At 37.2% G+C, this 11,411-nt stretch overlaps 1 protein-coding gene across 1 annotated transcript in view; it reads right to left on the bottom strand.

Annotated features, from left to right (window-relative positions):
* Window positions 1-461: 461 nt before the first annotated feature.
* LOC146586628 (von Willebrand factor D and EGF domain-containing protein-like) overlaps window positions 462-11,411 on the bottom strand; it is a 170,874-nt gene continuing 159,924 nt past the window's right edge. Inside the window, 3 exon segments of the mRNA XM_085320959.1 lie at window positions 462-595; window positions 6,786-6,881; window positions 8,062-8,157. Coding sequence (XP_085177085.1) covers window positions 462-595; window positions 6,786-6,881; window positions 8,062-8,157 — 326 coding nt within the window.

The following is an 11,411-nucleotide window of genomic DNA, read 5'->3' as shown; positions in this document are numbered from 1 at the left end:
GGCAGACTTCTTGGGTGCAAGGCCTGCAATTCCATATTGCGAGCAAGAGGATAACTTAGGAAAGTGGTGGGGATATAAAATGGGGGAAGGGGAGTATGGTAAGGATGGTGAGGTATGTGGTAGGATTGGCCGTGCAATTCAGAAAGGCATCTAGGCTTGGATTGGACTGCAACCAGGGCTTTTTTTCTGGGGCTTATTGTGCAGATGATTAGTGGGTGTGGACAGGAGAAATGTGTTAAGGCTAGCTCTCAGAGTAGACACAACTTTTGTGGATTTTATACTTGTAGTATTAAACTGTTCATAACAGAAGATTTTATTTTGAACATGGATACAGTGTTAGATTAGTAGCTTAGCAGAAACTAAACTTCCTTAAAACTATTTTATAACCTTATTTACATCTTTCATAAGGTTTACATTTTCTTGTAAACTATTCTAGTTACGTTTGGTTGTTTTTGTTCCTCTTACTGTAAGAATCCAGTTTTTGCACCATACCTTACCTTTTCTCCACATGCTGAACSAGTATAGCCATGTCTGCAAGCACAGACATTTGGTCTTAAGCACCTGCTTCCAAAGAGACATTTTTGCTCACAAAGTGCTACAAATGAAAGATAAAGTTGCTTGGAAATACATGTATTGTAATGTTTGTAAATAGGCTGGAAAGATGCTTTCGAATATGGTATGACAAAACATCCTATGACTCTTATGTTCATATGGTGGAGGAAAGGATAATTAGTAAAAACATTTAGGTCTTTGTTTACCGTAGGCTTTTTTATGCCCATGTGTCTGTTACGTTTAGAATTCTCTCTCTTCATTCTTGTCCTCTTCAAAATGATGGGAAAAGAGAAGACTGTGCCAAAGTAATCACCTCAGCTTGGTAGGAAATAGATCTATATGAAGCTTAGTTTTGAAAGCCAAGATACGTTCTGGGCAGTGATAGTTGGTCAGATTTGTGCCAAAATTGATTTTATTTTGTTCCAATTGAAGTAAGAGCTGTTAAAAGATCCTTTCTTTACTTGAGATAAAAGGATATGTTACATATGCACTCCCAAAGGTGGTGATATCCCAAGAAGTAAAAGGGAGATTTTTATGAATTGCGTATTTTACATCCCTGGAAACCAGTGCAAGAGGACATGTAATTTCATGGTCTTACATGATCAGTAATGGGCTATTCATTCTAAGTAAAAGGGAACAATTAAAATCTTTAAATGTTATTTACAATACCAGTGTACTTAAAGAGACCCATCCATTTGAAGATGCTAAAGATAATAAAAGAATCAGTGTCCCTTTTTTCTTTAAAGCTACAAAACGTAATCAGTTGAATTACTCAAATCCCAGCCAGTTTTTCATCATGATTAGCAGTTTGTATTTTTATGACACTGTTTTGGCATAGAGGAAAGAGAACAGCTAATTCATAGGGCATCAAATCAGGAAGAACACACATGTCATATTATTTTTAATTAGATCTCATGAGTTAAACTTTAAATAAATATTGCTGGCATATTGTTCCCCAGTTACCAAGAGTCAAACTCAATGGCTTCAGAATCAGTCAGATATGAATCAACAGGTGGATTCTTACATTTTCTTGTCTGGCAGAAATACATAGGAGGTCTCCTACCATGCACCATTAAAATAGATTTGAAAATAAAAGTATGTGTATGTCTGTGTTCTCATATCATCTCTTCCATTATTGTATCTAAGCAAAATAAACCCTGAGGTTTGAAACGCTATAATGTGTCAGTACAAGAGGTTTGGTTTTTCCATGGAAAATAAACCTCAACACATTGAAGGGATGGAGGAGCAACTTCCAGAATTACAGTTGGTTAGTCTCAGATTCTGATTTTGATGTAGATAAAAACTAACATAAATTCTTCACATTATGGTCTGAAGTTTCTGAAACAGAATAGTTAGGCCACTGACTTCTTTAGAAGGCCCATTGTGGGATCCTAAGCCATTCAAATGTGGTTTTCAGAGTAAAGTTACAGTAATTGTTATGGTGATCTTGGAAGGTTGGAGGCAAGCTGTCATTTTGCCGTAATGATTCCTATCTCTATGCTTGTTTAAGCATCGTCTGGAATTTTTAAATGTTTTTTGTCTATCATGTTACTGAAAATGTATTGACAATGCTACCAGCTTATCATCACTAGTAACTGTCATAGAGAAGGTAATGATTTTACTGTACGAAAGAGTATTAAAATCTAAATGTGTATACTTAAGCTGAAGCCTGGTAACTAAAGGAACAGAGAGGTAAAGAACTAGACTTAATGGCAATCTACATAGCTTAAAAATGAGAGGATGTGAACTCCCTAGCAAACCACTACTCTTAAGAGTCAGCTAGCACGAGGGTTTATCCTGTGTCAAAACTACTGACCCTTACTATGTCCAGAACAAAAATATGCAGAGACCTGGGTGTGCTGGTAAACTTCAGGTACTTAAAGGATGCATCAGATGGTTATCTGCTGCCAGATGTGAGACCTTGAGCTAGAGACGTGCCTTCTCAGTTAAGAGCTAGTTGATACATTTCTGCTATTTTTTTTAAAGTAAGAAATGCTGTTTCATTGAAATAAGATTTTTTCAGAAGCTAACTTGCTTTTGTTAGGTTTCTGTTGCAAAACATTCTTTAGGACCCAGACTGGCCAGCTGTTAACCTTTGAATACATGATTGCTCTGGGAAGGGGAGGCCTCTGTTTGAATCCCTGGTGTGGATGGGGGAGAAAAGGAATGAAATCATGTGCAGTCTAGAACAGTGTGCTAATCATCTGCCAACTGCTTCTTCAGCTTCTCCATCAACTTTGAAAGAATTCAGATTTCTGACTGGAAAAATCTGGGTTTCATGCATTGGAAAAAAACATTTACCGCCTTATGATAGTGAGCACATTGTTAGCAGAAGAGGCTCCTTATACTCAACACAAATTTTGTTCTGCTGTGTAATAGGCTTTTGTCCTAGAAGAGAGAGAGAACTGTGTATGGTATTACTAGAGATCATTAGAAACTAACTTGGGCTGGGGAAAATTGGAAATTGATTCTGCTTTCTGCTTGGTAGCGAATAAAATAAGAACAGGTAAAAATAGAGAGATGGACTCTTCTGGAGACTGCTCTAGGAGCTAGAGGTGGTCTGGTATGCATTGACAGAATGGGTTTTAGATTAGTTATTCTTTTTTTCTGTTTGTGGTTCCTTTGATTCTCAGGTAATACCAACAAAGGAAAAAAGGGAAAAGATCTCCTCCTCCTTCACCCTCTGGTAAAATGCTTGTCTCTCCTTTTCTACCCACTGCTTCCTGCTGTAGTGCTCAGAAAAACAAGAGCTCAGTGAGGAGAAAAGTTAAAACATTTTGGAAGAGAATTGGAGTTGAAATCACAGATGATGATAACAGCTGAAATTCAAATAAACCTTTCATAAGTGTATTTGCAAGGGATGCTAAGCCATAAAACACTAAAAGTGACACAGACTATGTATGCATTATCCTACAGATTCAGTGGAGAAAGTCATTTAATAAGCTAAGCTTGTGTTAAAATTATAATCAATAAATGCCCATTACAAAAAGAGATTTATCCCTAAGTGTTAAAAGAACAGAGATATAATTTGCATGGAAATGACAGTCTCTTTTAAGATTTTTCTTTTTTTTTAAGGATTGAAAGAGTTACATAGGAAGACTAGAAACAAGCCTGTCTGAGATGTTCAAGACAGGGAGAATGAGCAGGAATGTTGAGAAAATTGGAAGGCTATAAGCTTGACACTTATAACATGCAAATAAAGCRAAGATATTCTGAAGGGCAAATGAGAAGCCAGTATGTGTTCAATAATACTAGAACAGAAGATAGCAGCATGAATTTTAATGATGAAGATCCTTCACAACTATACCCTTCTTATACTTTATAATTAATTATTTGAATTATACCTTGATCCCRCAATCTCATCCTTAACAACAGATTTACATCCCTGGCCAGAAGCTTCYTGACTTTACTTGGGGTTATGTTTTAGCTAAATCTGTCAGGGGAATCAGACTGCAGAATCAGATCTTCGCAGCTTTGGTCTAGTGCTTCTTTCCTAGCTCAAGAGAGAGAGAGATGTGAGTTAACACAGCAGGAGGTAGAGAGAAGCCACAGGAATGGAGCTTTAGAATGGATATCTAATCTAAAATTGGCAGGAAATCACTAATGGCAAAACATGGTGATCCTGTGATACTATTTCTGTGTTTTCAAGGAGGGACTTTTTAGAACATCTGTGGTGCTGTAATGAAGGCTAAAGACAGAGTCGAATAGAAAAAGCTCTTAAAATGGAAACAGATATGGCCTAATCTATAAAGCTGCTACTTTCTATAGTTCAGGTGTGCTGAAAATTTCAAACAGTGTAACTTTTAACCTGTCTTCCCATAAGATAATTTCACAGAATTTGCAATACAGTCTGAAACTTTACAATTAATCCTTAGATAATGATGGTGAAAGTCATAGTTACTTATTAAAGATGATGTGTGTACCGCACCGCATACCGTATTTAATGGGACAGATGACCTATTTTATTGATTCTCTTTCAGAAGYTATTCGGTTACAGATGAATGGGGAAGAAAACTTCTGTTGATTGACCTCTTTATTTACAGTCTGATAGGAGAGGACTATTGTTTTATCCATTACTCTTAATACAATATCACTTAAAGTTCCTTTACCTACATTTACCCTTGCCAAATTCTGCAGGGTAATGGTAGCCAGAGACTGGTGAAACTGGAAGATGTAATTTTTTGTAGATCCTTCAGTTTGATCACCCTACTGCATGTGCAGTTAATGAGGAAAAAGCAGGGTCCACTGTGTATGGATAAAAGCTGTATCTGCAATACTGTCTCTTCTGTCTTGATATGGGAAGCTGCTTAAGTGAGTAGACTGCAAACAGAGGATRAAGCTGGGCTTGTGTAACCTCTTTCTACCCCTAAAAAAAAAACTCCAAAGAAACAAAACACCCTCAGTTACTTATGGACTGTGGAGAAGGTACAGTGATTGCTGGGAAAAGTTACTAAAACTAACTTTTGCATTATAAAGCTGAAATTATTTAGAAATATATAATTGTACTATCATGAATAATATGTTGCTATTAATTTCATATGCTTTAATGTGAACACTTTATTGTTAAGTTTGACAGCCAACATCTATAGTTAAAGTGGTGCAAGTCTGGAATATAGCTTTGTTGTGGGTGCTATAACTAAAAACAGAATTTGATCAAGGACACACAGGCGGAAAGAGGGTGCAGAGCAGACAAAAAGCTTGGAGGCTGAAATTTTTGGACAAAGCAATTTGTGAAGAGGAATGATGCGATGAGCCAAATGCCTCTACGTGAGAGTGCTGCTGGCAGGTTGCATGGATTTGGCCTCCTGTTTGTGTGGTGCCTGGAGATAGAAAGAAGCCCATAGTAATACAGGAGTAAGGACAAAGGATGCTCGTGGGTGCCAGAGCAGTGASTAAAGTGAGCAATTCTTTGAACAAATGCAGTACTCAGAAAGCTCCGAATGTTTAGACAGATAAATACATATTTTTAATTGAATTCTGGATTTGCCTGAATAGAGTCCAGTGTTAGAGTACAAAAATGCAGACCTGCTTTCCCTTGTTACGCTTCTATGAAAATCTTCCTTTATGYCTAACATCTGCGAGGGTGATGAGGAGGATGTTTCCACTGCTTCCTCCATGCCTCAGTCTGAATTCACTAGAGCAACATTATAAGAACCAGTCATCAGCCCCCTGGCACTAGTTTTCTCTCTTTTTTTTGTATTAAAAAACCACAGTGAAATCCCAACTACTTGATTATTTGAGTTTACTGTGAGACTTGGGAATTTCAGCCAGCTCTTAGTGGACAAAAGCTGATCAAATTGTCCACTATAGTGAAAACACGAAAAATAGTAAAAACAATGTCAAATGAATAGATCTGGAGCAGTTTCAAAGGGCCTGATTAAATAGATATATGAAAAATTGCCTAGTCTTTTATGCTTGCATAGGACAGCAGAAATTGCTTATGGTACTACACCTTCCTTGCCTTTCACAGGAACAAGCACAATTTCTTCCTTTAATAAAGTGAATCAAGAATACATCATCAGCTAATAAATACATTTAAATGTGACASTGTTTGAACTAGAAGACAGCTGGCACAAGAAACAATTGCACAACCATAGGGATTTAGCTGACAAAAAGATTTCCGTAAGTAAAGATGCTCTCTATGAGTGTAAGAAGAAGAGTCTTTTGATAGTTTTCTCGTGCCATCTTAGTCTATAGCTAYGAACATCCACAAACTGAAGTGACCCTGTATGCAATAGGCAGTAATGYGTCTCTTCCAGGCCTTCCAATCCCTCTCCATGCAAATACTTCCACCTTTCTCAGCAATCAGTTTAAATGCATAGCATTTACAGGATCAGGCTGTTGGATTAGCAAATGCATACTGTTACTTTCTGTGCTTAATTCCAGTTGGACATGCAGAACAGGATAATCCTTTTGTCTCTGACCTCTCTTTCTTACTTTACTTYGAAGTCAGAGTTTAAAGACTACTAATTTTGTCTGACAAGCCAAACTCTGCATCTGCCAAAGTAAAAGATAACTCAGTTCTTTGTCTCACTCATGTTGAGTCCAGAAATGCCTTTGAAAAATAATAKTTTTAGTCACAGCATAAGATAGTTTTGACAAATAAAAAGTAAAGTTTAGATTCTAATCATTTTAAAACTGACTTTTATGTGTAATGTAAGCAGAGTAGAAAATACAATGTGTGAATGTATCTRGTGCGGTCTGTGTGGCTACAGAATTGTAGCAACACTTACAAGTCWGGCACAGCATTCCCATCCATCCTTCCGAGCACTCGCAGAGGTTTGGACCTATGCATTCTCCACCATTCAGACATTTCTGCAGGCAGACAGCTGAACAGATTGATACGAAACACAAGATGTACACAAAGTATCTAGGCTTTCAAGATCTGTCTTAGAGTTGCATATGAACATGCARAGTTTTAGTTCATGTAGCTAATTTCCTAAWAAATGAATATGTCTTATTCATCAGATAATTAATGTTAGTTTTTTTAATGTTTACTTATTCTTAAGAATTGTGTCATTGATAACTATCTGCTTAACAGTAGCAACTTACCAAGAGCAGCTTTGCTATTTCTGATGCCCAACTCACTATCAACTAAGGATATTCTCCCCCTATGTATGATACATTCATCTGTGTTACATGTGTACATTTTACATGTTCTAAATAAATACAATCAAAGTAGAGTTTGGTATGCTTGTTGTATATATTATTCGTTCAGAGATCCTGAGAGGGTGAATGYGTGTTTTCATGTATGTGTGTGAGAGAGACAGACTTTCTGCAGAATTCAAGAAGAAGTTATTAAKATTATGATTCCAAACACTGAATCTGAAACTGTATTTACCAGCAGGACTTGAAAGGTAAAAAGCTAATATTTTAATCCAGTTTATATACAGTATGTCATCTTGATTATAAATTTATCCATTTTATCTGTCAGCATCTTGGTAGTGAACAGCCATGTAAGRGAGGATGCTCCTTGAAAACATTTCAGGATGAGAGGATTTTAATTACATTTTTATGTAAACTGTAGGCAGATGTAGAATTAGAGAGTAAGAACACGTTCTCCAAATGCACCAAAATGTATCTGATGACCTTGGCAGTATGTGAATTTGGAAGGCTCTACAGCAGACTTTAAATAGTTTTGTATTTTGAAATATATGGCATTTATAAAACATAAAATTTGTTACTTAGGTTAAACATAACATGTTAAACATAAAATCAATACTTCAAGTTTAATACCGTACAAATGAATTCCTCTCCCCACCTCCGCCAAAATGTAAAACAGTTGCATGAAGCAGAACCAGGGTTCTCTTACACACACATTTTTTCCTTTGCAAGTATCAAATGTTTATAATACTTTGTGTTTCCTGTACTTAAGATTGTTYTTCTATTTTAGCAAGAAAAACAGATTCTATTCTCTATATTGCTTTCTCGTATAAAAAGATTACAATAGGTGATGACTGGCTTAAGTAATAAACAGTAATCTGTTTGATGGGCAGTAGAGATGCTTACGTTCATTACAGTGCTTTCCCTTCCAACCGGATGGACAGTCGCAGATACTTGGGCTTACGCATTTCCCTCCATTCATGCACATGGGATCACAGACACCTGCAGATACATACCAAATGAAGAACATGGTAGCTGGGAAAAGAGGAAGACTTTACCAGAGACTTATTTACATCCTTTAATAAGCTTAAGTTGCTTGTAACTGGAGAACAAAGAAGTAATTTGGATTAAATCTGAAACTCAGACCTGATAGCTTTTATAAATCCTTCTGCTGAATCTTGTGTGGAAGCTCTCTTAAAGAACCTCCAGTAAGAGCTCTTTCACCAGGAAATGAGAGAGGTATTAATTACAGTGACTCTCAAAAAAACAAGTGAAGTTTCTGTGGCAGCTATGGACAGACCAAATCTTTGTTCAGGCTTTCACTTGCTGATTGGAAACATCTGATACTCTCAGATACACATATGGATAAGAAAGAACTTGCAGAGAATAGGTTGGCTTCACACAGTTTTGCAAATATTCTTGCATTCAATCAAGCTTAAAGACCAAACAGATCTGTATTCCTATGTGGCATTTTTGCATGATTATTTGTTGAAGTACTTACCTTTTCACTGTATTCATTCATGTGGATAAGATGTGAAATTTAAGTCTGTCTTTCAACTAGAGGAAATCAGATGATTTTTTTSTTAGATTTCATTAGCAATCTAATTGATAATTTTTGTGTTGTATGTTAGGCCCTGGATTTATCAATTCTGTTTTACAAAATCCTGCACTAAAATCTCACTGTTCTAGCAAGTCAAACATCTGCAATCCCAGCGCACAGAATTCTGTGACTGATGCTGGACATAGGTTGATGCTCTGTTCGGATACCTGAAGTCCTTGTCTGCTGTTTCTCCTTATCTGTTATGAGAACTGCAGGAAGGAACCATTAGAGACAGCGTAGTTTAGAAACACGATCATCCTAATGTAATGGAGTATCGTTGTATTTGATAACTGAGGGGAAAACAGTAAAGCTGTGTGATTCAATAAGTAGAATGGAGAGTGACGTTCCAGAGGAGATTTTTTTTTTTTGAAAGATCTGACAACAAAGTTTTGAGAATACCGTTTTGTGGAACAGCTGCTGCCATTTTCTTAAAGGCCTTAAATGCACAGTGGGATTTTGCAGTGATTCATTACTGATAGCAATAATCAGCAGCAGTATTCTGATTCTCCCGGCTTTCTGGGCTGGGTAGTTGTGGACCACCAAGCTCCTCCTCAGCAGGGAGCAGGGCCTCTCATTTTGCAAGCACTTTGGGGGCTGACAGCTAATGATGTAGCATTGCAGTGCCTTTGTTAGCCTTGAGATTGTGATGCCTTTTGGCATGTCAAAGCAGTGATTAAGACCAAAACTGGAATACTAATACTGTARCAATTCCGACTTTCATGCTTTCACTGTCTACAGGGCTCTGAAACTACCATCTTCCCTCCCCCCCCGACAGATCTTTACTGTACAGATAGAAGATTGAATTCTGTAAATAGTCTAAACCCAGGAGTGATTATAAAGAAAAATGTACAAAAATACAGTAACTATTTTTCAATGGGAGGATAACTGTCTGCTCTTTTCTTATGTATGCTTGGACATTTTTAGATATGTAGATTTAGGCTCTCTGATTATTTTTCTGATGCACTGAAATACTGCTTTTATGGCTTTTCCTGTCTTTAACACTCACCTATTCCTTTAGTACAAATGTTGCTACACTACCAGCTTTTAGAGCTCCATTGCTGCTTTTGGTTGGCTACTGTATTTGCATTTTACTTTGTGCCAAGACTCATGGATCTCCTGGCATAGTGACCTGCCCTCAGGCAGGTTGAACTTACCACACCTGTAAGGGCTGGCTGGATCCAAGCCCTTAAACTGTCATCCTCTTTTTTCCTTCTTTCTCCACTTTCCCTGATCATAGAAATCAGAAATCATAGAGTGGCAAGGTTGGAAGGGACCTCTGGAGATCATCTAGTCCAACCCTTAGTGTAGCCCATACAGGAATTGAACCCGTGACCTTGGCATTAGCAGCGCCACACTCTAACCAACTGATCCATGCTGTAATCTTGCCCTCTGCTTATTAAGGCTCACAGGGATCTGGAATTTTTGCTGAGCTACCAAAAAGTGCTGCAAACGGTAGTTAAAACCTAGCTGAGTTAAAGGTGTAATGGAAACCATAACTCTGAAGTCATTTAATCTTTTCTTTTACCCTTCCTTCCCCCCCCCCCCGCCTTTTTAGCCTACATTGTGAACAGCAGGTTTTAATCTGCAATCTTACACTGTGTTTTTTGACTTCCTGTTTCAGTTATAGAACAGCTTAAGCATTCAGAATTTAGAAAAAGTTAACACCAAACCATAATATTTGGACCTAGAATTCAGATACTTTAAGCTTTATAATACTTATAGACCATAAGGTCCCCAGTACTAACCTACTCCCCCAAAATCATGCTATGGAAATCTAGGGATTTGATATTGAGATCATACGTAAAAGATTGTATATCTTTAATTTTGTTAGATACTGTGAAACTTCCCCCACTAAAAAGTAAAGTCAAGAAAGAAAGAAACAGAAGCACAGTACCTGTTTGAACAGGGTTTTCTTATTTCCCTTTCATTTTCTGTATTTCCTTTTACTAAAAATTATATATTAAGGTTTTCTTAGTTGTTTTGTATTGATATCAGACTTTCTAAATTACATGATAGTATATTCCTTCAATTACAGGGAGTCAAACTAGTGTGCTCCTTGATTCAGTTCTGATTTTGGGTTTATGTGTAACAGAAGTTGTTCAGCTCATTTTGCATCGTAATTCGGCAGAACTTTAATAACTGGGATCCAGTTTTGTTTTGATAAATGATATCAGTGCAAACTGATTTTCAGCATGAGGTATATTTGAGTCTCTGTTTAACTGCCCTCAAAAATAAACAAGTAATTATGGAAATACAGTACTTCAACATTGTTCTGTTGCTTATGACCTCCCTCACTTGGGCAGTAACTCACATCCAACGAAGTTCCATTCATAGTTACTTAAGCGGGAAATACAGGCTCAGGGCTGCACGCGTTCTGAAGGGCAGGAGCACTTCTGACATTCTGCCCTCTTGCTCAGGTACTTTCTCTTCTTGATAGAGAACTCACAAAGCACATTCATGTAAATGAATGCAGTGTTACCCATCTTTTTTCCTATCTGACATCTCTGCCTTATTCTCTCTTCCTTTAACTTTCTTTAACACAATTCCCTTTCAATACCCCTAAGACAGCCTTCAGCGTTTGTTGATTTTAACTAGTTCCGATCCTTACTAGTCCCACTCCTTGGCCTCTGTGGAGGAGCTCTGATTTCAAAATAGC

This window comes from Rhea americana, unplaced genomic scaffold, assembly GCF_003343005.1.
Source record: "Rhea americana isolate MKP2758 unplaced genomic scaffold, rheAme1 scaffold_67, whole genome shotgun sequence".
Taxonomy (NCBI): domain Eukaryota; kingdom Metazoa; phylum Chordata; class Aves; order Rheiformes; family Rheidae; genus Rhea; species Rhea americana.
Note: the sequence above shows the minus strand (reverse complement) of the source record. Positions and strands in the feature narration are given on the sequence as shown.